Source organism: Rhinoraja longicauda, chromosome 22, assembly GCF_053455715.1.
Source record: "Rhinoraja longicauda isolate Sanriku21f chromosome 22, sRhiLon1.1, whole genome shotgun sequence".
NCBI classification, from domain to species: Eukaryota; Metazoa; Chordata; class Chondrichthyes; order Rajiformes; family Arhynchobatidae; genus Rhinoraja; species Rhinoraja longicauda.
The window spans coordinates 30,766,881-30,794,616 of NC_135974.1; the positions used below are offsets into that span (position 1 = coordinate 30,766,881).

Genomic DNA, 27,736 nt, shown 5'->3' on the forward strand with positions numbered 1-27,736 from the left:
TATTTATTCACAAAATGCTGGAGTAACTCAGCAGGTCAGGCAGCATCTCAGGAGAGAAGGAATGGATGACGTTTCGGGTCGAGATCCTTCTTCAGACTGTCATTAGCAACAATTATGTGGATACTTGCTCAAGCACAATCTGTCTCTGGATTAGATGTCAAATTAAACTAGAAAAAGCTCCTAAAGCATATATAAACAATTGAGTCAAAGTACCTTGACGCAATAAACACAAAACTAATGACTGCTAGAAATATACAAGTAAGTCGAGTCATGATAACAATAATGGTAATTTATAACCTTCTTTGCCGAATTTATTTCAACCAGTACCCTGTCAACTTCACAGCTGAACACATGAATCTAACTCGTCACCAATGTATTTTAAGAGGATCATCCATTAGTTTTGGGTTAACTTCGGATTAATCTCCACGAGCAAACATATCAATTGTCCCCCTGAGTTACTTCAACATTTTGTGTCTATCTTCGGTTTAAACCAGCATCTGCAGTTCCTTCCTACACACACTCAATTCTACAAATGTTTGGTACTTTCCAGGGATCTTTATGAAATGTTTCATGTCTGCACGCAATAGACAATAGGTGCAGGAGGAGGCCATTCGGCCCTTCGAGCCCGCACCGCCATTCAATGTGATCAAGGCTGATCATTCTTAATCAGTACCCCGTTCCTGCCTTCTCCCCATACCCCCTGACTCCGCTATCCTTAAGAGCTCTATCCAGCTCTCTCTTGAATGCATTCAGAGAATTGGCCTCCACTGCCTTCTGAGGCAGAGAATTCCACAGATTCACAACTCTCTGACTGAAAATGTTTTTCATCATCTCAGTTCTAAATGGCCTACCCCTTATTCTTAAACTGTGGCCCCTTGTTCTGGACTCCCCCAACATTGGGAACATGTTTCCTGCCTCTAACATGTCCAACCCCTTAATAATCTTATACGTTTCGATAAGATCTCCTCTCATCCTTCTAAATTCCAGTGTATACAAGCCTAGTCGCTCCAGTCTTTCAACATATGATAGTCCCGCCATTCCGGGAATTAACCTAGTAAACCTACGCTGCACACCCTCAATAGCAAGAATATCCTTCCTCAAATTTGGAGACCAAAACTGCACACAGTACAATGGTTTGCCATGCGTTGAATGATGCTTTCAAGACCTTTGAAGAATGGTGTTGCGAGCAGACTTGGGTGTATTACTCAATAGTTCACTCAGTCCAGCAAGTCAGGAGAATGGTCAGATAGCACACAGGGGAGGACTGGCTCCCCTGACAGAGGAGAGTCTGCAGGAAGGTGCATCTGTCCAAGGTTTATGAAAGTGACTCTCCAATTGGCAACTCTGCAATACAGAAAAAAGAGATATCTACATCCCATAAAGCTAGTATAAACCAGGACATTGGAAGAACATGCTCCAATAATAATGCAATTGTGGCAGCACACTGAGTTATCCAACACCACTTTATTCCATGTGTCGCACCCTCCTTCCCAACTCTCTTATCTCCTGCTCTTGGACTCCTAGTGACCTCTCACGAGCCGAAGGTTATGTACTGTGTGTGGCCTACCACCAGGGGCCGCTACACAATACTCATAGAATCTAAATTAAAAGTAATGTGCCGAAGATAAATTAATGTAGTTGATGAGAATTGATTTTCTGGTTCATTATGTTATCGACGGGCTATTTTTAATATCGTGCAGTATTAAAGGTTTAATTAATAATCAGGTATTTGGCAAAGAGAAATCCTAAAATAATTTGGAGCCGTTCCATATCGTGTTTTTGGAGTTTCGGTAAGGCTTCAATGAGTAAGAGAATGTGAGATTTGGAATAAATTGCTAATGTGGACTAAAGATTGGCTAATGGATAGAAGACAGAATAGGAAAGGGTGGGTCATTTGGAGGCTGTGACAAAATTGATTTGTATGAGGAGACCAAGTGTGATATGGTAGAAAACCAGCTGGCAGGGAGACTTCAAGGAAATATAAGGAAGCTAAGAGAATAGAGAGATATAAGGAAACTAAGTGAATGAGGAGAAAAATGAGGTTGGGTATTTTGGCAGTAAAAATAGAAAGGTTGTTTTTTAAAATTGTGAGAGATTGAAGAGTATTTAGAAAAACATGGACAACAGAAGTTAAGAAATAAGATCATCCATTTCAGGTGGGTAACTTGTTCAAAGACAATACCAATTAATAACTGAAACTTGACCATGAAATGATCTGAGTTGCTAAAATGCAAAAGCCACTGCAGATTTCCCCTTGTGTGTGAGTCAATTGTAGAATTTGAGGGGGGATTGATAGAATGGGATTAATGTAGGAATAATGTAAATGGGTGGTTGATGGTCAACAAGGACTCAATGGGCCTATTTCCATGCTGAATTTCTCTTTGGCTCTCTTATAAATAGCTGAAACAATCACTGATTCTTGGTAGCATACAGAATTATGTGACTGGATTAATTCTTCAAATTGATATGATCTTACATTTTAACTAATAAAAGCAACTATGCCTGAAACTATTTGCTCATTTCCTCCCATTTTATTAATTGGAAGTTATAATTTTAAACATAAGTACAATTATGGCAGTCCTGGATGAAGTGATGGTGCCTTGTGACACACAACATGTGTATATTCTGCCATGTGCCAGTACTAGCAGCACTGTGTGTCCTCTTGTACGTATATTCCATCCCAGCTGAAAGGCAAAACCATATTAACTAGGATAAAAACGTATTTTTACTTCTTGTTGATAAATTTCTTTTTTCTCAAGTTAATATAATATTCATTTACAGTTTCATCTATGAATTATTTGCAAAAGCACAAATTACTTTCCAAAACAAGTCTGCAATTTTGGAAGCACTGGAACAGATTATGAGTGCCGTGTCAGAAAGTAAGTATTTGCACTTCATTTTCATTTTTGTGTGTCCCTTAAACTTGTATTGGCTGAGAAACTTTATAACATAGTGCGGCATTTACATTATTTAAAAAACATTCTCACAGTGCAACCCACGCAACCGGACAATTTGAGTCCTTTGCAATTCAAGAGTCAAGAGTGTGATTGTCATAAGTCACAACCAAAAAAATGAAATTCTTACTTGCAGCAGCACTTGCAACAGAATATGTAAACATAGTACACTTGCAATATTTAGCCATTGGGGACTGGGTGAAAGTAAGGAAGAGGGCATTGAGAAAGATTCTTAGGGAATGCAATTTGATACAACTTTCCATGTGCAAGAATTTCTTTCTTAGGTTCCCAGAGGGTTTCCTTAACTTCACAAAACATGAACCATTTATAAAGTTTACAAAGAAAGCTTTGAAGTCTATACAATTAAATGAATATTTATAATGGTACTGTGTACATGTAAACTGGAGCTAAATATTTTAGCTGATAAGGTTCAGGGAAATGATCTGATGAATGATCATCCCCAGGGCCATAGCTGCTATGAACCGGTCCTGCTGAGCCGGATGATCACATCGCACAGTGAACCGGCACAGATCTACTTGCACTTTAATCTGTTTTAAAACTTTTCTAATTTGTTTCATTGGGTTGTTTAAATTAATACGGGCTAGCTAATTAATTTATTGCATCGTATGGGAAGCGCATTCCCAATCTCGTTGTACCCCTGTACAATGACAATAAAGATATATTGTATTGTATTTACTCCCCATGACAATCAAAAAGGAAGCTATCGGAGCACTGCATGAATTACTTATATTAATTGTGTAATTTCTACAAGGACATCATGTTTAAACTTATGGTGGTAATCACCTAGATTGCATGAGGTGTCCTTATTAATACCATTTATCCATGAGTGTGTGCATTATATTATTCTAATTCGAGTGTATTATTGGACCAGGACATGATTTTATTTTACTCAGAAAAATAATGCTAAAGTAGAATATAATCAAGTCTGCTGAAAACATCTGAAATCTGTTTTTGATATTAAACCAGTCATTTTCCTCTTCATACCTTGTCCTCGCTGGGAAGTTACCAAGAAATTTCATTTTACTTTAGAAATACAGGTGCAGAAACAGGTTCATTGAGTCCGCGCCAACCAGCGATCCCCGTACACTAACACTATCCGAGACACTAGGAACAATTTACAATTTTTACTGAAGCCAATTAAGCTACAAACCTGTACAACATTGGAATATGAGATTTCAGTTAAATCTTTATTTATTCATAATCTTAGATACTGGAATATTCACCAATGCAAGTGGGTTGCAAAAATTAGCTGATATTCTGCAGGTAAGAAATTCTTGTTGAATTATGATGCCATAATTTTTTTTTAATGCAATATTTTTACATCTCAGAAGCTCAATTATGGGTCAAATGCAATACTGAGTTTACAAGTAGTGCCTCAATCTGACAGTAACTGGAGCAAAACAAAATCATGCTTGACTAATCTTCTGGAATTCTTTGAGGATGTAACTAGGAAAATTGACAGGGGAGAGCCGGTGGATGTGGTGTACCGTGCCTTTCAGAAAGCCTTCGACAAGGTTCCACATAGGAGATTAGTGGGCAAAATTAGAGCGCATGGTATTGGAGGTAGGGTACTGACATGGATAGAAAATTGGTTGACAGACAGAAAGCAAAGAGTGGGGATAAATGGGTCCCTTTCAGAATGGCGGGCAGTAACTAGTGGGGTACCGCAAGGCTCGGTGCTGGGACCGCAGCTATTTACAATATACATTAATGACTTGGATGAAGGGATTAAAAGTACCATTAGCAAATTTGCAGATGATACAAAGCTGGGTGGTAGTGTGAACTGTGAGGAAGATGCTATGAGGTTGCAGGGTGACTTGGACAGGTTGTGTGAGTGGGCGGATACATGGCAGATGCAGTTTAATGTGGATAAGTGTGAGGTTATCCACTTTGGAAGTAAGAATAGGAAGGCAGAGTATTATCTGAATGGTGTTAAGTTAGGAAAAGGGGACGTACAACGAGATCTGAGTGTCCTAGTACATCAGTCACTGAAAGGAAGCATGCAGGTACAGCAGGCAGTGAAGAAAGCCAATGGAATGTTGGCCTTCATAACAAGAGGAGTTGAGTATAGGAGCAAAGAAGTCCTTCTGCAGTTGTACAGGGCCCTAGTGAGACCGCACCTAGAGTACTGTGTGCAGTTTTGGTCTCCAAATTTGAGGAAGGATATTCTTGCTATTGAGGGCGTGCAGCGTAGGTTTACTACGTTAATTCCCGGAATGGCGGGACTGTCGTATGTTGAAAGACTGGATCGGCTAGGCTTGTATACACTGGAATTTAGAAGGATGAGAGGATATCTTATCGAAACGTATAAGATTATTGAGGGGTTGGACACGTTAGAGGCAGGAAACATGTTCCCAATGTTGGGGGAGTCCAGAACAAGGGGCCACAGTTTAAGAATAAGGGGTAGGCCATTTAGAACTGAGATGAGGAAAAACTTTTTCAGTCAGAGAGTTGTGAATCTGGAATTCTCTGCCTCAGAAGGCAGTGGAGGCCAATTCTTTGAATGCATTCAAGAGAGAGCTAGATAGAGCTCTTAAGGATAGCGGAGTCAGGGGGTATGGGGTGAAGGCAGGAACGGGGTACTGATTGAGAATGATCAGCCATGATCACATTGAATGGCGGTGCTGGCTCGAAGGGCCAAATAGCCTCCTCCTGCACCTATTGTCTATTGTCTATAAAACTGCAGATGCTGGAAATTTGAAATAAATGTAACATGTGCTTAGCAAAGCAGGGGGCATTCTTGAGAAACTGAATCAATGTTTCAGATCATCAGATGCAGAGGAATGAAAAATCAAGCACATTTTATCAACTTGAGTTTGTTCAGTCTCTCAGTTTAAATCCATTCCCCTCACTTATTACCCTGTAATCTGTTCTTTCACATGCCAGTTAACTCCCCCAGATTCCCCTACCACTTGTCTACATTAGGGGTACCAACACCCTCCCCCTCAGCAATTCCTTGGGATGTGGGAAGAAACATGAGCATCCAGGGAAAATGTGTGCGATCGCAGGGAGGACATCCAAACTCCACAGAGGCAGCGCTGTAAATCAGTGCCGGAATTGAGAGGCAGCAGCTCTACCTACTGCATTACTGTTGCTAGATAGCACAACGCTGATGATAACACAATGTTTCTGTGATAAATCAGTCTTGCTGATAATGGGTCGTTCTTTTCAGATTGTTTTTTGTATAGATCCTCCTGAGGGTACTACTGCGGAAACAATGGGTCAGAGTGCTGCCAAGCATTACAAGGTTATCTTTGAATTTTATTTTGTTTTTCAGTTCGTATTCTAACAATGTTATTGCTCGACCTAAATCATCAAGACTTTTGTAAAATGTTTAGTTGCTCTGTAAAATTGTCAATTCTCTTATTCATATCCTTAAGAGGTATATTGGAAATGTGGAGTTCAAGTTTACCCAGATTCTGAAAGTTACATTATGGATATTACTGTACCCTGCACATTCAGAATGATGTATTCCTTATGTATATTTGCTTACCCACTTAAACTGAAGGAAATATTTTACCATGTTTGTTGTTTTCTTATGTACAAAGTTTTCTCAATGTTTTCATAACCGCCATTTCCATTTTACTACTGTATGAGTAAATGCAGTTTTTAATTTCAATAGGTCCACATACACCCAGATAACAGTTGGAACAAAAAACAGCAGAGAACCGATTTATGGACTTCGTCAGTTACAAGAAAACAAGGTACAAATGCTTGAGAAGACGTAAAGGACTGGAAATGCTGTAATTTGGAGGGGAAAAAAATAACCTGCTGGAGGAACTCAGTAAATCAGGCAACATCCATGGGAAGAAATGGACAGGCAATGTTTCCGTTCAAAACCGTTCTTCTGGACCCTTCATTGTGGATGTTCATCTTCAACCTGATGCAGGGTCTTGACCCAAAATGTCATCTGTCCATTTCCCTGCACAGATGCTGCCTGATGCACTGAGTTCTTTCAGCAGATTGTTGCTGCAAATCTATTAGGAATCGTTCAACTATCAATGGAGCATAATATCAGTAAAAATGTAACATTTATTTTAAAATGTTCTGTTTGTGGAGGGTCTAAATGTGGGCCAAGTAATTGCCATATTTCCCAAAATGCAACAAATGTCAGCACTTCGAAGGAACTATTCTAAGAGATCCAGGAATATATTAACAACATGGGTTTTTGTATACATGATCTGTAACCAATTAGTAAAAATATTCAAAATTTTACAGCAATAGAATATTTCACTGAGTTGGTCCATGTTTGTATTGATGCTGCATGCAAGCTTCAAGTTAACTCACTTTATCAAACTTTGCCAGTATTGATGCCTTTCTTCACCATGTTTGTATCTAGCCTTCCTTTAACTCTATGATATTTCCCTAAACTACTCGATGTTGCCAACAAATATTTTTTTCTTTATGATAACTCTTTGGATGAGGAGAATTTATATTTCTATTCACTTTTTTGTAATGTGGGCATCGCCAACTAGACTAACATTTATTGCCATACCTGCTGACACTGGGAGCCAATACCTTGACTCACTGCAGTTCTTCTGACAAAAGTACTCTTGTTATGATGTCAGACAGAGTTCCAAGATTTGGGACCAGGGATATATATCCAAATTAAGATGAAGTGCACCTTAGAGTGGGGCATGTAGGTGGTCATACCCTTGTCCTTAACCTTTTTGGCAGTAGAGGCCATGCAGACATGGTTTTGCCCAGCTGAATAACTCCACTACATTTTATAAATGTTTCAGGTGGTTTATGGGGAACCATTTATTTGTGGCTATCGTATAACTATTAATTTTGATTTTTCTCCCTTCTTTCTTCCCATGGACCCTCATACAGAGCTGTATTTCCTATTCAATCAATTATCAGAATTTTTAAACACCTCTATTAGGTTACTCTCTGGTCTTCTCTTTTCTGTTCTGACCTAAAGTGAATCTGAATTCACTTGTATCCATTACCCTCAACATTGAAGATTTCAAAACATATTAACGAGTGGAAACACAATTTCAACAAAACATTTACCACTAAACAAGGGTCCTGACCTGAAATGTCCTGACCTATCCATATTCTCCAAAGATGCTGCCTGATCTGCTTAATTGCACCAGCACTCTGTTCCGATTAATTCTACAGACACTAAAAGCCACAATGATACAGCACAGAAGATTGTTTAACTTTGTCTATGTACAGTCACTTTGAAGCAACTATCAAATTGGTTTCACTCTGCCGCTCGTTGTTTTATTGTTCTGCAAATATTTAATTGGTTCTAAATCTGAAAAAAAACCTAGTTTTCAAGTTTGAAATTGCACCTGGTGCAAACAAATCATCTCTTGGAAAGAAACAAATGAGAAAGGAAGGCATGAGGTACTTGCAGGGCTATTGGGAAATATATGGTCGGAGACCATGATGAAAGAGGAAGACTGAGCTGGAGAGAATCATGAAGCCTAGAGAAAAGCAGCCAGGTACCATCCGAATCGGCTGTGGGATTTTGGTTCTGTTGTTAACATTGGACTTTTGGTCCATTTAAAAAAAATCCTGGCCTGTGTAAAACAAATAAAAACAGACTTCTCTGATTTCAAATTCAACAACAACAGAGCTTTATTTGTCATTCGGTACCAAGGTACCGAACGAAACTACATAGCAGTCACACACAAAAAAGAACACAAGACACATAACCCCAACACAAACGTCCATCACAGTGACTCCAAACACCCCCTCACTGTGATGGAGGCAACAAAACTTCCACTCTCTTCCCCACGCCCACGGACAGACAGCTCGTCCCCGACCGACCCGCACAGTCCCCGCAAGGGGATGGAAGTCCCCGCGGCCGAGTCGCACCGGGCGCTGAGACGTCTTGCGGCCGAACCGGGCGATGGAAGGCCCCGCGACCGAGCCGTGCGCAGCTAAGTCCCGCGGCCGAGCCGCACCGGGCGATGGAAGGCCCCGCGGCCAAGCCGCACCGGGCGATGTTAAGTCCAGCGGCCGAGCCGCACCAGCGATGAAATGTCCCGCGGCCGAGCCGCGCCGGGCGATGTTAGGCCCTGCGACCCGGGCACTGTTAAGTCCAGCGGCCGAGCCGCACCAGCGATGTTAGGCCCCGCAGCCGAGCCGCACCGGGCACTGTTAAGTCCAGCGGCCGAGCCGCACCAGCGATGTTAGGCCCCGCGGCCGAGCCGCACCGGGCGATGGAAGGCCCCGCGGCCAAGCTGCACCGGGCACTGTTAAGTCCGGCGGCCGAGCCGCACCGGGCGATGTTAAGTCCAGCGGCCGAGCCGCACCGGGCGATGGAAGGCCCCGCGGCCGAGCCGCGCCCCGCGGCCGAGCCGCACCCCGCGCCGTGAGGAAGAGACCTAAAAGAGAAAGGTTTCCCCCACCACCACACCACCACCCCCCACACATACACAACAACAACAACAAAAAACCATCCCAACACCGACACACAAAAAAAAAAGCATCATCTTAGAAGTGATTCAGTAAAGTTGCTGGAAAAGTCCTTTATGTGATTTCAGAGATAAGCCATCAAATGTCTCATTGGAATCTGTGAGCTTCATTTTTTTACACGGTGCTTAGTGGTGTTTATAATGCCTGATTGGAGAATTCACCAAAGATGTGAAATTGTGTGTTGGGCTTGGAATTGTTTTGGCAACCTACTATTGGTTTAGATTTAAGTGACTGCAGATATACTGAAATATAACTTTGGTCAGATTGAGGCCACTGCTGTGGTCTGGCCAGAGCAAGTAATTCAGTAAATATACAGTTTGTGATTGCGTGTATTTGCTTGTATGAACAAATAAACCAAAACAACATTTATCTCAGAAATAAAATATCTGGGTTACTATTTATATAATGGATTGCACAAATTGGGCATTTTCACAAGCTGCAAATTATCTGTCTGAGAGTTGTATTTCTAACAATGTAACTCTCTGATGAAAGGTTTTCATTTACTACAATTGGCTGGAGCACTAAAAGCCTATAAACATCAATATAAAATCTCAAACTTTTGTGGAGTAAAATAATGTTCCCACGAAACATGAGAAACTTGACTTCAGAGAGTGAATGAGACATACGTGATTGGAAATTCTTGAAGGGAAATTGGAAAAAAGAAGCAGAAGGTGATGAATGGCTATGAGAAAAGACCAAGAGTTCTGATAGATATACTGTTTAGTAGGAGCTTTTTAGTATGTCTTTTATTAATTATTAATATGTATCGTAGCAAAGGCTATAAGACCCTTTTATTATTATGCAGCTTCTGAATTTTGAAGCAGAATTTTAATTTGAGTTTTAAATGATACATAGGTCATGTACGATAGTAAAGACTTGTTACATGATAATAGAATTTTAGGAAAAAAATCATAGTTCCCATGATATGCACTGTGAAATGTATATTTATAAATTAATCTTTAAAACAATCTTTGAGTCCATTTAAAGCTACTTTGTTTATTGCATGAATAGATGCATGTTATATATTTTTGACAATAAATTCTGTATCCAGATTATATTGGGCATGTCATTCAAATTTTGCAAATTAATCATCATTATCATTTTTCTTTGTTTTTATTATTCAAACAATGGTTCCGAGGGTATCAATAGCAAGACCAGCATTTATTACCATCCCTAACGGCCCTTGAAGTCTGCCGCCTTCTTGAACTTGTGCACTCTTGGTAGTCCAAGTACTGTCATGGGATTGTTGGGGAGCAGCTCCAGTATTTAGGACTAGGGGTACAATAAACAACAGTATCCTTGTGATAAAATAAACTGTAGATGCGGGTTTATACGAAAGATAGACACACAGTACTGGTGTAACTCAGCGGGTCAGGCAGCATCTTTGGAGAAAATGGATGGGTGACGTTTCGGGTTGGGATTCTTATTTACTGTATCCTTGTGTCAGTTTCTGTTTGAGTATATTCCTCAGTATTGTAATTGTAGAAAGGACATGTAAAAGCGTCACAAAGAATTGTGGCCTGTCCATTTCCACTCTATCCATGTATCTGTCTAAATGTTTCTTTAAAGTATATCTGATAGCATCTTTTTGAGATGTATTTGAATGTATTACATTTATTCTTTAATTGGTTTTTTTGGTATCTGCTTGTTAAATGCATAACCATTTTGACAGGAAAAACGTTAAGCTATTGGTGCTTCTCCCCTGGCTACAGTATGGCTGAGTTGGTTCGCCAAGGGATTCGGTCCATCATCCTCACAAGTGGCACTCTTTCTCCGCTGTCCTCGTTCACATCAGAAATGCAAATGTGAGTCGTCCGATTGCTGAGACGTGTAGAATCGCGTTACTCAACTCTTTGTCTTGTTTTTCACATTATCACCTGAAAATGGTTTGCCATTTAAATGTATAAAATAAATTTAATGTTTAAAGTTTAGTGAGTCTATGTATTCAGCTTTTTTTCAGAACTGGTATCAAATGAAACAGTAATTAGGAGTCTGAGGGGTCAATTATTTATGTTCTTAAGTTATAGGAGCAGTATTGGCTCATCAATTACATTTTATGTTTACTTACATTTACCAATTATTTTGTTTTAAAAAATGTGCTTCGTAATATTAATTTGAAAGAATAATATTTGCTTACTTTATGTAGTTCTTGCCTGTAATAGAAAATTAGAAGTGCTCTCATTCTTTTAAATATACCATCTGGTGACTTCCAAAAAAATTCACTAAGTTGGGAATAGTTTTTAATAAATGCTTCTTCATTGTAAAGCAAGCAAATCTTGGAATAATATTGTTAATATCGATATTTAATGTTAATTGATATGTAATGCAAACTTGCTAATGTTAAGGAAATTTATTATTTGAACAAAAATACAAATGTGCAACAGTATTAAATTTGTATTAACGCTGCCATATATTTTCAAGTCCTTTCCCTGTAACTCTGGAAAATCCTCATGTAATTGATAAGCATCAGATATGGATTGGGATTGTTCCAAAGGGCCCTGATGGAGTACAGTTGAGCTCTGCATACAACACAAGGTAGGAAACAAATCCATTAATATCATAACAAATAAAATATTGGTATAACTTACTTGACAGGCGGCTATATTGATTTTCAAACTAAATCCGTTTGCTGACTTGTGCTTGCACAATGTGTCAGTGATTGAAGTTCTTTTCCAGTCTGGGTAGTCTGAAAATTCACATTCCTTGCTATGATTCGTAAGAGGTGGTTGTTGCTGATCTGTGACGGCAACACAACCAATATCTAAACATTTTGAATTAAATGTAGATTCCTATGTGCTGAATACATGTTCATAGAACAGAAACGAGCCTGTCAGCCCACAATGCCCGTGACTTTGCAGAACACGATGCCAAGTTAGAATAATCTCCTCTCTCTGTACTTGATTCATATCCCTCCATTCCCTGCATGTATGTCCATGTGCCTATCCAAAAGGCTCTTAAATATCACGGTCGTATCTGCCTCCACAACATCTTCAAACCACGACGAATGTTGAGACCTAAAAATCAAAACAAAACCGCGAATGCTGGCAATCTGAAATATAAAAAGAAAACGCTCCTCGGTTCAGGCAGCACCTGCAGAATTATAAATATAGTTAATATTTCTGGTCGAAGATCATTTGCGGAACAGGGAAGGAGAAGAAAAGGAGAATATTTTTTTTTCTATCTCTTTCTCGTAATCTGTCTCATCATTCTTTGTGATTTGGCCTACCTCGGTGATGCCGTCTGCAAACCCATAGATGGAATTGAAGACAGATTTGGCCATACAATCGTAGATGAAAAAGGTGTCTAAAGGGGACAGACACAAAAAGCTGGAGTAACTCAGCGGGAAGGGCAGCATCTCTGGAGAGAAGGAATGGGTGACGTTTCGGGTCGAAACCCTTCTTCAGACTGGTTTAAAGGGACTGAGAATACAACCTTGCAGGGTACCAATGTTGAGAGTTATTGCGGGGAGGTATGGTCACCGAACCTCACTGACAGGTCTATGGATCAGAAAGCAGAGGATTCATTGGCAGTGGGGATAATTGGTTCCTGGGTCCTGAAGTTTGGAGATGAGTTTGGATGGAATTATGGTATTGAAGGCTGAGTTACAGTCCATAAACAGGATATGTCTAAGATGTGTTCGTTCATCAATGAAAAGTTTAGAAAAGTTGTCAATGTAGTTTTAACCAATTATTTCAGTATTTACCTTTGGAATCTTAGCAGTACTGCATAGTTGTGGAGTAGGGTGTAACTTGAGATTCTGTGTTAATTTAATTGTTTTTCTGAGTTCAGCCGAGCACCAACACTGATTCCTTTTACAGTAGTTAGTTAGCTTTGTGTATTTATGATGGAGAACACTCGCATATAAAATGCATTGGCATATAAATTTTATGGCTCTTGGTAATGAGCACTTCTCCCTCTCCCTGTGTAGATTTACACCCGAGTACATGTCTTCCCTAGGGAAAACAATGGGTAAGTTGTAATTTTATTTTTGTTTTGTTATACATTCCTAACTGTTCCTACATCATTTCAGAGGGAAGTTAAGATTCAAGTGCATTTGCGATTCTTGAGTCGCAGGTAGGCCAGACTGATTAAGGAGGACAGGTTTCCTTCATTGATGAACTCTTGAACTACACTGACTTTTACAAGCATTTGATTTCATAAGACCATAAGAAACGGGAGTAGAATTAGACCATTCTGCCTATCAAGTTTACTCTGCCATTCAATCATGGCTGATCTATCTTTCCCTCTCAACTCCATTCTCCTGCCTTCTCCCCAAACCATTGATGCCTTTGACCCCTATCAATATCTGCTTTAAGAATACCCAATGACTTTGCTTCTTGATGAATGAATGAATTCCACAGATTTCCCCCCCCACTCCCCACCCTGGCTAAAGAAATTATTCTTCACTATTCTAAAGTAACATCCTTTCATTATGAGGCTGTGCCCTCTGGTCCTAGATTCTCCCACTACTAGAATCATCCTCTCCACATCCACTCTCTTCAGGCCTTTCACTATTCGGTAGGTTTCAATAAGAACCCTCCTCATCCTTCTAAAATCCACAAACACCGACCCAGAGCCATCAAATGCTCATGGTTACCATTACCAAAACCGAGATAGCATTTATAACTAGCAAATTTGCTCTTGTTTGTATTCAGTTGAGGCATCGAACTGAGTAAATATATCCAGCTCTCCCTTAGATGTTTTGTTAATTGGTGATGTGTCCTTCCTGTAACAGCAATTGCAAGCAGTTAATTGATTACAACTTTTTACAGTTTCAATGCTGTTTGAATTTTTTTTGCTTGTTACCTCTCTCTTTCTCATTGCCCCATCTTCGTGAGTCAGGATCAGGTTCACTAATCTCTATTAGTGGAGGAAATCAAACCTCTTTGACCAGTGTAGGCATGATAATACAGTATTACTTAATTCGGACCCAAAGTGCTAGAGTAACGCAGTGGGTCAGGCAGCATCTCTGGAGGACATGGAAAGATGACGTTTCAAACTGGGAGTTTGGATCTTAAAATTCTAGGTTGGGATGAACATCATGGAGGTTGGGTGACTGGGAAGAGGAATCGTGTTAAAGATACCCTCCCGTTTCCTTGAAGCTGTTCAACAGGGTTGGTTTTCTGTATGGGATTGTTCTCCAGAACTGATAAAGTATGTTGAAATGATTCTTTACAAAACCTTGCCAAAATAATTAGGAAGCATGAGGTAACTTTCCAAAGCATGTATTTCATGCAAGTGTTTTTGTTCCATGTTTCACTTCTAGTAAACCTGTGCAGAGTGGTGCCAAATGGTTTGTTGGTGTTCTTCCCGTCATATCCAGTCATGGAAAAAAGTCTGCAGTATTGGAAGGTGAGTGAATTTCTTTCATCTTGTTTTATTTTGTTTGAAGGTTAATCAAATATTTGCTTCACTTTTCACATTAGACAGGGCTGATATGGAAAAGTATTTTTATCTCCTGTGTAAGTTTACTCTTTATGGATTCATTGGGTTGTGTTATTTTGCAACCTTTCTGTTTGTTACATTTTAGCAGTTTTCTGAAGGAAAACATCCTGGTAGCTATGACAGAAAAGAAGCAGGAGAAGCAGCTAACACATTCAGCTTATATAATAATTTTAACAGTATATCTTGGTCTTTTATGTAATTTGTTTGAGAACATGTTCAACAAGGTTCCTGCCCATCAGCTTGCAGAGTTTGTGGCACTTGGTGTAATCTACCCCGTACGTCACTTTGTTATCAGGTTATGTGACAAAGAGTTTGTTTTCACATTAAGAGACCCGGGTTCGATACCGACTACGGATGTTGTCTGTACCAGAGCTTGTAGCTTCTCCTCGTGACCTGCATGGGTTTTTTCCAGGTGCTCAGGTTTCATCCCACACTCCAAAGACACAGGTTTGCAGGCTAATTGGCTTGGTAAAATTGTAAATTGTCCCTAGTGTATGTAGGATAGTGTTAGTGTCCAGGGATTGGCACGGACTCGGGCCAAGGGGCCTGTTTCCACGCTGTGTCTCTCTAAACTAAACTAAACTATTCTGTCCAACAGGAAGAAGGAATTTCCAGTAGAATAGAGGAGATCAAGCCTATCTTTGTGGAAGTCAAAGGCAAAGGATTATTTACAGAGGTTTGATCAATTATACTTCATTTTCTCCTACTAACGAACTTACTTTCTATGTTTCCATTAACTTAATGACAAACTAACCTAAATTAAATTATCTGATCACTTCTCATATCCCTGATATTCACTATCTTTGTTTCTTGTTAATGGCAAATTCGTTTCAGGTTATCGAAGCGTACTATGATAAAGTGAATAATCCACAATCAAATGGAGCTTTGTTCTGTGCAGTCTGTAGAGGAAAGGTGAGTGAGCCAGATTCATTGGCAACTGTAGTCTACACAATTAATGAGCAACAATAGCAACTATATACTATAACTTGTTGGTGTTTCTATATTATCCGACAACACATTGCAGTTGTCAAGAGGAAAAGGGAAAACCAACCCCCAAAAATAGATAGGCTAATCAAAGAAGTATGTTCTAGGAAGGATATCAAAGAGGTAGAGGTAATTAGCAAAGTGTGGGAACTTGCATGAGTAATTGAAAGTAATCTAACCCAAGGTCCTGAAAAGGCTTCCATGATTTGACCGAAAATGTATCCAGTAACAATAAAATGTAGCTGCAAGGAACTGCAGATGTTGGTTTACCAAAGAATCTACACAATGTTGGAGTAACTCAGTGGATCAGGCTACAAAAAAAAGACACAGTGCTGGGATAACTCCAATATAAAATGTATTAATAATAATAATAAGCCCAATATTAATATATTTATACAAAATTTAGCAGTTATATGTAGGTAATGGTATGTTGGCATTCATAGCGAGGGGATTTGAGTATAGGGGCAGGGAGGTTCTGCTGCAGTTGTACAGGGCATTGGTGAGGCCACACCTGGAGTATTGCTTACAGTTTTGATCTCCTAATCTGAGGAAAGACATTCTTGCCATAGAGGGAGTACAGAGAAGGTTCACCAGATTGATTTCTGGGATGGCAGGACTTTCATATGAAGAAAGACTGGATAGACTCGGTTTGTACTCGCTGGAATTTAGAAAATTGAGGGGGGATCTTATAGAAACGTACAAAATTCTTAAGGGGTTGGACAGGCTAGATGCAGGAAGATTGTTCCCGATGTTGGGGAAGTCCAGAACAAGGGGTCACAGTTTAAGGATAAGGGGGAAGTCTTTTAGGACTGAGATGAGAAAGTTTTTTTTCACACAGAGAGTGGTGAATCTGTGGAATTCTCTGCCACAGAAGGTAGTTGAGGCCAGTTCATTGGCTATATTTAAGAGGGAGTTAGATGTGGCCCTTGTGGCTAAAGGGATCAGGGGGTATGGAGAGAAGGCAGGTACGGGATACTGAGTTGGATGATCAGCCATGATCATATTGAATGGCGGTGCAGGCTCGAAGGGCCAAATGGCCTACTCCTGCACCTATTTTCTATGTTTCTATGTAATGGAAAATAATGTAAGCAGTAAGTAAGAAGTAGATTAGCATTCTCTCCTCCAATAGTACTTGGATCTCATGTCAAAATGGTGGGAAATAATCATCTCACTTTCCTAGGTCTCATTTGAATACATTTAATTACAATTCATCCGTACATTGAGAAATTTGCTTGCCATTTAAAATTTTCTCTTACCGTCTCTATTATGACTTTTGCGCTTTGCAGGCCAGTGAAGGCTTGGATTTTGCTGACATGAATGGACGGGGTGTAATTGTCACTGGTTTGCCGTTTCCTCCACGAATGGACCCCAGAATAATACTAAAGATGCAATTCCTTGATGAAATGAGAAGAAAATGTATTGGAAATGTTAAGGTACAACAGCCACTCCTCAACGCAATGACCAGCAATGGCTCATTGTGTAGTAAAGCTAATCAAACTACTCTATTCGTAACAGATTTGCCTTCATAAATATTTATTTTCTTTTGGTAAAGTTATGCACTATTCAGCATTTATGATAATTGATTGGAGTAAATATATTTATGAAAATGTGCACTTTATACCATTGTTTGAAAAAATCATTCATTAAAAATAGTCAGTGTTGTATGATTTGTGCAAAATGAGCAATGTTTTAGACATTGGACATGCTTTATAATATAGCTCTTCTTGCTGAACCAGTTAATAATTGCCGGCAGTTCCCCTCCCACCTTTCGTGCTCTTCTGTTTCTCCTCTTCCAACCTACCTCATCACAGACTGTGCACCTTTTTCCTGTAACTATAACACTACAATGCTGTAGCACTATATCTGCAGTTTGGTATTTGTTCGCTTCACCAATTGTATTCATGCTGGGCTTGATTGGACTCGTGTTTAGTATGATTTGATTGCAAACAATGCTTTTTCACTGCATCTTGATACAAGCGGCAATAATAAACCAGGCCAATGCCATCTCACATTTTCCTTTATTTTATTCATTAAAGTGAAAGCATCTAACTGTTGGTAGGAATCCACTGTACTGTTCTAACAACATTTTCATAAGAAAGCAGCATGAAAAATAAAGAGCACCACACAGATACATCACACTGCACGTGGATAAGATCTAAATTTCTATCCCCATGGGAGCAACTCTCATGTCACAGGGTTTAATTTGTTTTTGTTAGTTAATGTGTGTTTTTTAGGTCAATAAAGGCATTTAATTACTTTTATTTCATATATCAGTTTGTCATTGGTAACCATGGTTATCATATTTATCATATTATTATGTTATTCCATAAATTAGTAGTTCTTCCTGCATTTTTGTTTTTAAGTATTTATCTGGACAAGAATGGTATAGGCAGCAAGCTTCACGTGCTGTTAATCAAGCTATTGGAAGGGTAATTCGTCACCGAAATGACTATGGAGCCATTTTTCTGTGTGATCACAGGTGCGTAAATAAGTAACTGATGACATATTTCACCAATACGCAACTAGTACCATTAATCACGGTAGCGCAGCGGTAGAGTTGCTGCTTTACAGCGAATGCAGCGCCGGAGACTCAGGTTCGATCCTGACTACGGGTGCTGCACTGTAAGGAGTTTGTACGTTCTCCCCGTGACCTGCGTGGGTTTTCTCCGAGATCTTCGGTTTCCTCCCACACTCCAAAGACGTACAGGTATGTAGGTTAATTGGCTGGGTAAATGTAAAAAAGAAAATGTCCCTAGTGGGTGTAGGATAGTGTTAATGTACGGGGATCGCTGGGCGGCACGGACTTGGAGGGCCGAAAAGGCCTGTTTCCGGCTGTATATATATGATATGATATGATATGATATGAATTGTCATAAGCGATAGGAGCAGAATTCGACCATTCGGCCCATCAAGCCCTTTCCGCCAATCAATCATGGCTATTTCTTCCCCCCAACCCCATTCTCCTGCCTTCTCCCCATAACCCTTAAGACATGTACTGATAAAGAATCTATCTATCTCTGCCTTAAAAATGTCCATTGACTTGGCCTCCACAGCCTTCTATGGCAAAGAATTCTGCAGATTATCATAACATTATCCCAAATGTAACCTTTCTATTAACATTTATTTTACTTTAAAAAATCTTAATACATAGAAACTAAATATATAATACACCATTCAAACAGGAAGAAGAAATTGGAAATAATTTGTTAGTTTATTATTAATCGAATAAGGGAAATTAACTACATGGCAAATTAGATGAAAATCTTTATTCCACCACTTGAGGGCATACAGTGATTATTAATACAATATGACTTTCCATTTCAATTTCACTCCAGACTTTCATTCGCTAAAATAAAATGTTTCGTCATGCTAATATTCTGGGCCTTGCTCTATATCACTCCTTTACAGACTTGTATCTTTTTGCATCTTTGTTTTTGCATGTTTCGCTAAAATAAGGTTATTCCCCTGAAACTATTTATAATCACTCACCCACAGTGTGTCAATTCTCATCATAGTCATAATAATATTATGGCAAGTAACCTTTGCTGTGAAGCAAGATTAAAGTTGAGTAAACTGGTCCAATGAATTTAATGAGACTGATGTCGAAAGAAAACTGATTCATTAAGTATACATTTCACAACTGTTGCAGTTTCTGTTTTATTTTTGGCATTGAAGTTTATTCTTGTTAGTTAAATAGTTGGTCAAAAATACCGTCGCAGTTAAGTGTCGGCCAGATTTTAATTTCCCAAAATTAATTTACAATTTCTTATCTGCTTCATTTTAGTTTGTCTTTTGTCGCTCTTTGTAGATTTACAGGCACTGATGTGAAATCACAGTTGCCGTCATGGTTACAGCCACATGTTAAAGTGTATGATAACTTTGGACATATCATTCGAGATGTATCACAGTTTTTTCGAGTTGCTCAAAAAATTGTAAGTATACAATATTTGAATTGAACCTACAAAATCATGTGCCCTCTTATAAGAAGTAAACTTAAGACAGCAGTTAAAAGGTGAATTTTTGGGGAAACTGCATGGTATTCCTGAAATCATCTATTCCCAGTACAAAAGTTAATTGCACGTTATGTGTTTGCAAAAATTATAATTGAATTGGATATCTTTTCTATCTTTTACGTGCGTAATGTTTTACTTCCCCACTGCATTATAACTTTAAAAGAAATAAGGTGGGTTTGCTAGAGTCCTCCTTCACATCGGCGAGACCAAGCATAGGCTAGGTGACTGTTTCACTGTACGCATGCTTGGTCCGCAAAGGCATGCTGGGTCTCCCGGTTGCTGACCATTTTAACTCCCCTTCCCATACTGACCTTTCTGTCCTGGGCCACCTCCATCGCCAGAGTGAAGCCACACACAAACTGGGTGAACAGCACCTCGTATTTTGGGTGGGACTATTGAATTCTCCAATTTCAGGCATCAACCCAACTAACAACCCAATATCCCTTTCTCCCCCTCCCCATCACTGCCCCACCTGGATTCACAACCATTTCTCCCTTCCTCCTCACCTTGTCTCCTAACACTTGTATTCCTTTGGCTTCAGTGTTTGAACTTCATATCCCTATCTCACGTGTGTGAGATAAGAGAAAAAGATTTGTCTCTTCATCTCTGGCCTTTGTCCAGCCATCTCCCTCTGAAAACCCTCCACCAGTATCGCCCAAAAGCCGGCGAGACTTTGTCCTGCCTCCACCTCTCTACCAGCTTTCTCGCCCCACTATAAACAGTCTGAAGAAAGGTCTCGATCTGAAACGTCACCTATCCATGTTCACCAGAGATGCTGCCTGATCCATTGCGTTACTCCAGCACATTGTGTCTATCTTCTAAAGTGTCCCAATCTGAAACATCACCTATCCATGTTCTCCAGAGATGTTGCTTGACCTGCTGAGTTACTCCAGCACTTTGGGTCTTTTTTATAAACCAGCATCTTCTGTTAGTGTCTCCGTTAGTTTTTGAAAGCTGTTTCAAGCCCTTTTATATAAAAACAATGAATGTAGTGTAATTATAAATGCATGCCATCCCATCTTTAAGCCAGATCAAAGATGAACAATACTTGACATATACCAGAACATGTTGCAGGAAGTAAATTTGTTAATTAACAAAAAATATAATTCCTTTTTGTTTTGATGGAGTTCACTATGTCAAAAACCCTCTCCGATGCCACATTTGGTTTTTAAGAATGTGATTTTTCAAAGCAAATTTCAGGTTGTAAGATGAAAGAATTGTTTGCATGACCATTAACATGGAGGTTTATTACTGGAATAATGATATTTCTATTGCACGAATAGATGCCTCGACCAAAACCAAAGTTGGTGCCTTGCAAAGCTCAACACTCAGAAGTCAATTCTGCTGCTTCGTCTTTTTTTACTGCACCTGGGCCAGTGCTGAAGAAAGCAAAAACATTAGATTCTCATGTGCCGAGCCTCAAAAGAAAGCGTGCTGGTAAAGTATGATTGTTATTGTAAATGGAATTAAGAATATCAGTGACATGTTCTGTGTCAGAAATCTCTTTCTGGTCTTGGCTACCAATAAATAAATACAAAATGTAAAATTTAAATCTTTGTAAAAGGAAATGTCATCGGCCCAGAAATTCTGTGGTATGTTTTGTATATTGTGCAAGTGAATATTCCATAAACAGACTTCTAAATTTGATTAGATGTTTCATGCATTCCCAGAAAAGTGTTGGGGATCCTGCATGTATGTGATACAGCTTCTCATGGTGGCTCCCAGTTTTGCATTGCCAGGCAGCATGCAATGCAATGTTAATGCCACTTGCACAAAAGCACAAGTTATAATGTCACTTGGATGTGGGAAGAATGTTTCCAGTCATGGGAGACTCTAGAACCAGAACGCACATCCTCAGAATAAAAGGGAGTACCTTTAGAATGGAAATAAACAAGAATTATTTTCGCCAGAGGGTGTTGAATCTGTGGAATTCTTTGCCACAGACAGTTGTGGAAGCTAAGATGTCAGATATTTTTAAAGTGGAGATTTAATGTCACTTCCACAAAACGACGTATAATGCAAGTTTTAATGTAATTAGCGTATTGAAGGGTAGAAGCTTTGGATTTGGTCAGATGAGCGTGTTCACTGATTGTGCAGCTCTGTTGCACTGACTACCGTTGATTCTTGAGTGCAGTTCGTCAACAGTGATGTTTACTGCTACCTTAACCTTTGCTGTATAACTCTGGATACAGCAAAGAACAGCCCCTTCTGCCCAACGTGCCCATGCCGACCAAGATGCCCCATCTATACTAGTCCCACTGGTTCCACTTTTGGCCCATATCCTCTTAACCTTTTCCAATCCATATACTTGTCCAAATGTCTTTTAAATTTATTATTTCACAAAATGCTGGAGTAACTCAGCAAGACAGGCAGCATCTCAGGAGAGAAGGAATGGGTGACGTTTCGGGTCGAGACCCTTCTTCAGACCGATGTGGTCGTAGAGCAGGAGGGAAGGAGAAATCACAGAGGGGGAGCAGCGAAGAGAGGAGGAGTACCTGCCTCAACTACCTCCTCTGGCAACTGGTTCCATATACCCGCCACCCTCAGTTTGATCACCCTCTATGTAAGCTTTGAGTTTCTTGATATCCATCTGCTAAATACCAGCCACAGTCTACTCTCGGTCTTCAGCAAAGTGCTGAGAACCGTGCAATCAAATGTTACTTATTCACCAATAGTCTACCCGCTGATGCCCAGTTTTGCTTTTGCTCGGACCACTTGGCTTCGGACTTCTTCATCGCCTCGATCCAAATATGTAACAACGAGCTGCATCGCTGTTGTGAATTGAAAGTGTCCGCTCTTGATACGAACGCAGCATTTGATTGAGTGTGACATCAAGGACCTGAAGTCCAGATCCTTCAGATCAAGAATCCAATGATCTGAAGACATTGGACTCCAACGGTTGGTTTCAAACTTCATACAAAAGAAGATGGGTTTGCTTGTTGCAAGTTAATAACTCTACCCCTAGGATATCTCGCCCTAGGACCACTTTCGGGTCTGAAGAAGAGTCTCGACCCGAAACATCACCCATTCCCTCTCTCTTAGATGCTGCCTGACCTGCTGAGTTACTCCAGCATTTTGTGATACCTTTGATTTGTACCAGCATCTGCAGTTATTTTCCTAGCCTCAGGATATCATACGTTCTAGGGGTAGAATTAGGCCATTCGGCCCATCAAGTCTACTCTGCCATTCAATCATGGCTGATCTATCTTTCCCTCTCAACCCCATTCTCCTGCCTTTGCCCCATAACACCTGACACCATTACGAATCAACTAAATCACTGCAGGAGTTCCTCAGAGCAGGGTATCTTCAACCATCTTCATCACTGACTTTCCTTCCACCACAAGATCAGCAGTGAGGGTGTTCACTGATATTGCAGTTCAATTCAATTCCCACCTTGTCAACAAATGAAGCAGTCCCTCTTTGCAGGCCCTGAGACTAAATAATATTCAAACAGGAACTAAAGATTGGCAAGTAACATTCATGCAGCAGAGGTGTCAAGGCAATTGCAACATGAGAAATTCTAATCAACTTTACTTGATTTCCATTGGCTTTGCATAACTTTTTCCCCACCATCATTATTTGAATAGTCTTCATCAACCAAAAATTCAATTCAGCACCAAAATAAACGACCTGGCTACAATAACAGATTAGAGGTCAGATATCCTCTGTGGTGTGGCACAGTTCCTGATAACCTGAAGCCTTTCCACCTTCGAAGGGACACATGTCGACAGTGTGATGAAACACTGTCCACATGCTTTAAACTCACTATCATTCAGAACTAAGCAGCTTGCTTCATCAGTACCCCCATTGTCCACCATCAACATTCATCCCTTATGCTACTGATATTTGGCCGTTATGTATGACACCAACAAAATGGGCACCAGCTTCTCATCTAGATTTCTGCAGAAACACCTCCCAAACCCAAAACTTCTACAGCCACTGAAAGCAAGGGTAGCTGGTGCATGGGAACACCACCAACTATGTTCTCTCGCAATTCACACACGGTAGCACCTTGAAAATATCCTACCAGTCTTTATTGTCATCGGGTCTAAAGCCTGGAACTCGCTACTCAACGGCACAATAGGAGAACGTTCATTTGAAAGAAACTGGCCATCACCTACTCAAGAGGATTTAGGGATGGACAATAACTGCTGGGCTTGCCAGAGATACGCAGATCCAAAACATATGTCCAATATAGCATTAGGAGGACCTGCCTAATGGTATTGTGTTTTTCTGTTACAAGAGTGCAATTTTATTTTGTCAAATGCCATTTTGCATTGTTTTGAAGCATATCCATTTACACTTGGGTTCTGATAATTAAGCTACTCGTCTATGTATTTTTTAAGTTGAGGTGAACAGCAGTGTCTTCATCTCTAAAATGGAAATGCAATTATATTTCTAAAGCAAATTACTGTAACTTTGATTTTTTTTTTGTTATACAGGTGAGCCTCCTGTGGAAGATGGTCTGGCTAAGATCTGCATTGAATATGAAAAAGTCTCTAAAAGCACAAGAAAGAAGCCTGTGAGTCTCCTTGATGCTTTAGAACACAGTGAGCTCAAACCCGATGAACAGAAATCCCAGTGTGAGAAAAAGGTAGGGTGTATAATCAAGTGAAATGTCATCGATAGACCATCTGCCCTTTGGCACCATAATAACAGCATTTTATCAGGATGCACCACAGCTTGGTTTGGGAACAGCTCTATCCAAGACCACAAGAAATTGCAGTGAATTGTGAACGTAGCACAGACTGTCACACAAACAGTCTCTCTTCCATTGATAGACCTGCTGATTTATTCCAGCTTTTTGTGTCAATCTCCCTTCCATTGATTCCATTTATACCTCAGTCTGCCTCGGCAAGGCCATCAGCATAATCAAGGATGACTCTGACCCTGGCCATGCCCTCTTCTCCCCTCTTCCATCGAGCAAAAGGTGTGAAAATGTACACCTCCAGATTCAAGGACAGTTTCTTCCCAGCTGTTATCAGTCAACTGAACCATCCTACCATAACTAGAGAGCAGTCCTGAACTACTATCCACCTCATTTGGAGACCCTCAGACTACCTTTGATCGAACTTTACTGGCTTTATCTAGCACTGATGGTTTTTCCTGAAGGATCTTTGCACTGTGAATGGCTCGATTGTAATTGTGTATTGTCTTTCCGCTGACTGGTTAGCACGCAACAAAAGATTTTCACTGCACCTCTATACACGTGACAATAAACTAAGCTAAACTACCTTTTGCTGAACTTTTCCAAAGATGCCAAACTCTTCCTGAAATGTTTTATTAATTGCCTCTATTTACTCTGAACCATTGGCACAGCTTCCTTTTTCTCTGAAGCTGCTGCTTATTAGTCTGATGGACACTTGGAAGAGAACAAACATTTGGGGTTACCAATGCAGCTGTCTGTTCCTCTCGCTGTTTAACCTCTTCGCAAGTGAAGGGTCTCGAGCCAAATTGCGCACTGTCCATTTCCTTCCGCAGATGCTGCCTGACCCGCTGAGTTTCTGCAGCAGTTTGTTTTTTGTTTACTACATCTACAGTAACCCAGCACCCAGTGGCGCAGCTGGGAGAGCCACTGCCTCACAGCACCAGAGACCCAGGTTTGATCCTGACTTTGGGTGTTGTTTGTGTGGTTTGCACGTTCTCCTTGTGCCTGAGTGGGTTTCCTCCGGATGCTCTGGTTTCCTCCCGTATCCCAAAGATGTGTGGGTTTGTAGGTTAATTAGCCTCTGTAAATTACCCCTAGTCTGCAGGGAATGGATGAGAAAGTGGGATAACATAGATCTAGTGTGATGAGGTGATGGTCAGCATGCACTCAGTGGGCCGTGCTTGTTCCCATGCTATAATCACAAAACTAAACAGTAATCTTTCTCTCGTCACCCAGTAACCTTCCTCTCCTCATCCTATTACATGTCTGCAAAGTCAACATGGTATATTTTGAAAAGGATTCCATTTTGAAAGATAAATAGTGTGTCACAAATCAAATAGAAAATCTTGTCGTGTAACTCGGGAACTAACCAGTGACCTAACACTGACCACTTAGATAGCGAATTACAACTTCAAAAAACATGTTAGATTTGTAACGTATTACTTCCCATTCCCAATGTTATTCTACTTAGTCATAGGTCATTTGGATTTTCAAAGGGCATTTGATGACATGTCACATCAAAGATTAAGTCATGATGTGCAGTGAAATTAAAGTGGCAATGCCTGCGGATTGTGCACAAAAAAGAATTACAGTTACAGCATGTAAATAAACGTGAATACAGAGAAGACAAAATTTAGTCCCTGGAGTTATAAAAGTTAACAGTCCTGATGGCCTGTGGGAAGAAACTCCGTCTCATCCTCTCCGTTTTCACAGCGTGACAGCGGAGGCGCTTGCCTGACCGTAGCAGCTGGAACAGTCCGTTGCTGGGGTGGCAGGGGTCCCTCATAATCTTGCTTGCTCTTGATCTACACCTCCTGATGTATAGGTCCTGCAGGGGGGCGAGTGTAGTTCCCATGGTGCATTCTGCCGAACGCACTACTCTCTGCAGGGCCTTCCTGTCCTGGGCAGAGCTGTTCCCAAACCAGACTGTAATGTTGGCGAACAGGATGCTCTCTACAGCCCCAGAGTAGAAGCAATGAAGGATCCTCAGAGACACTGAATTTCCTCAGCTGTCTAAAGTGGTAAAGGCGCTGCTTTGCCTTACCCACCAGTGTAGCAATGTGCGTTGTCCATGTCAGAACATCTTTGATGTGGACTCCCAAGTATTTAAAACTGCTCACCCTATCCACAGTAGACCCATTTATTTCCAGTGGCGTGTATGTCCTTGGATGTTGAGCCCTTCTAAAGTCCACAATCAGCTCCTTAGTTTTTTTGACATTCAAGAGGAGGCTATTGTCCTGACACCAGAGTGCCAGATCAGCCACCTCCTCCCGGTAGGCCTTCTCGTCGTTGTCGGAGATCCGGCCCACCACCACAGTGTCATCAGCAAACTTGATGATGGAGTTTGAGCTGAACCTGGCCACACAGTCATGTGTGTACGGAGTACAGTAGGGGGCTAAGGACGCAACCCTGGGGGATCCTATGTTCAGGGTGAGGGGGCTAGATGTGTGTTCTCCCATCCTGACCACTTGGGGCCTGGCTGTGAGAAAGTCCAGGACCCAGGCACACAGAGGGGTGCTAAGCCCCAGTTCTAGCAGCTTCTCAGCCAGTCTGCTGGGGACAATTGTGTTGAAAGCTGAACTAAAGTCAATGAACAGCATCCTCACATAGCCCCCCCTTCTGGCTGTCCAGATGAGAGAGAGCGGTGGGAGACCGCATCATCCGTGGACCTGTTCGGACGGTATGCGAACTGTAGTGGGTCCATGTTGCGAGATTAAAGCATATGATTCAGGTTCGTGGTTGTATTCATATTATTTTGCGATGTATAAACTCTTCCATGTCAGTCTATCAAGCTGATTTGATTATGCTCCAATTCTTGAGTTCTGAGGTGACTGATAAGACTAATGTAGTAACTGCAAATTCTTCCATTGGTGGGGCAGAAAGTGGGTGGTTGATACACTTGTGAGATGGTGAATTCTTGCTACTGCTTACATGAGGCTCATGGACCCTGCGTTTCCAATTTCTGCCCAAATGATACCCTACTTTGAGTGATCATTGGCCCCGAATGACCTCTTTAAATTGCCTTAACTTTAAAGTTTATTATTTTGCAAGAAAGCCTTGAAAGTATCCTTGAATCTTTTTCTTTGACCACCAACTCCGATGGAGCTCTGAATGGAGTGTTTATTTTAGAGGCTGGTGTGGGGCCCGTGAACATCATGGCCAGCCCCAGGTGAACAAACTGGATGTAACTTGGCCTTCGTGGCTGGGCGTGTTGACTTGGAAGACGGCACTGCGTTTTA

General features: G+C 40.6%; 1 protein-coding gene across 4 annotated transcripts in view; it reads left to right on the top strand.

Annotated features, from left to right (window-relative positions):
• Positions 1 to 27,736, top strand: part of rtel1 (regulator of telomere elongation helicase 1) — an 84,090-nt gene that overhangs the window by 27,054 nt on the left and 29,300 nt on the right. For all 4 annotated transcript variants that reach the window (XM_078419029.1, XM_078419027.1, XM_078419028.1 and 1 more), the window contains 15 exons: positions 2,782 to 2,879; positions 4,183 to 4,238; positions 6,148 to 6,222; positions 6,598 to 6,679; positions 11,080 to 11,212; positions 11,829 to 11,942; positions 13,336 to 13,376; positions 14,674 to 14,759; positions 15,451 to 15,528; positions 15,687 to 15,764; positions 17,123 to 17,269; positions 18,200 to 18,315; positions 19,645 to 19,768; positions 21,133 to 21,286; positions 24,292 to 24,443. In XM_078419029.1, the coding sequence (XP_078275155.1) occupies positions 2,782 to 2,879; positions 4,183 to 4,238; positions 6,148 to 6,222; positions 6,598 to 6,679; positions 11,080 to 11,212; positions 11,829 to 11,942; positions 13,336 to 13,376; positions 14,674 to 14,759; positions 15,451 to 15,528; positions 15,687 to 15,764; positions 17,123 to 17,269; positions 18,200 to 18,315; positions 19,645 to 19,768; positions 21,133 to 21,286; positions 24,292 to 24,443 (1,534 nt within the window). The remainder of the gene's footprint in view (positions 1 to 2,781; positions 2,880 to 4,182; positions 4,239 to 6,147; positions 6,223 to 6,597; positions 6,680 to 11,079; positions 11,213 to 11,828; positions 11,943 to 13,335; positions 13,377 to 14,673; positions 14,760 to 15,450; positions 15,529 to 15,686; positions 15,765 to 17,122; positions 17,270 to 18,199; positions 18,316 to 19,644; positions 19,769 to 21,132; positions 21,287 to 24,291; positions 24,444 to 27,736) is intronic.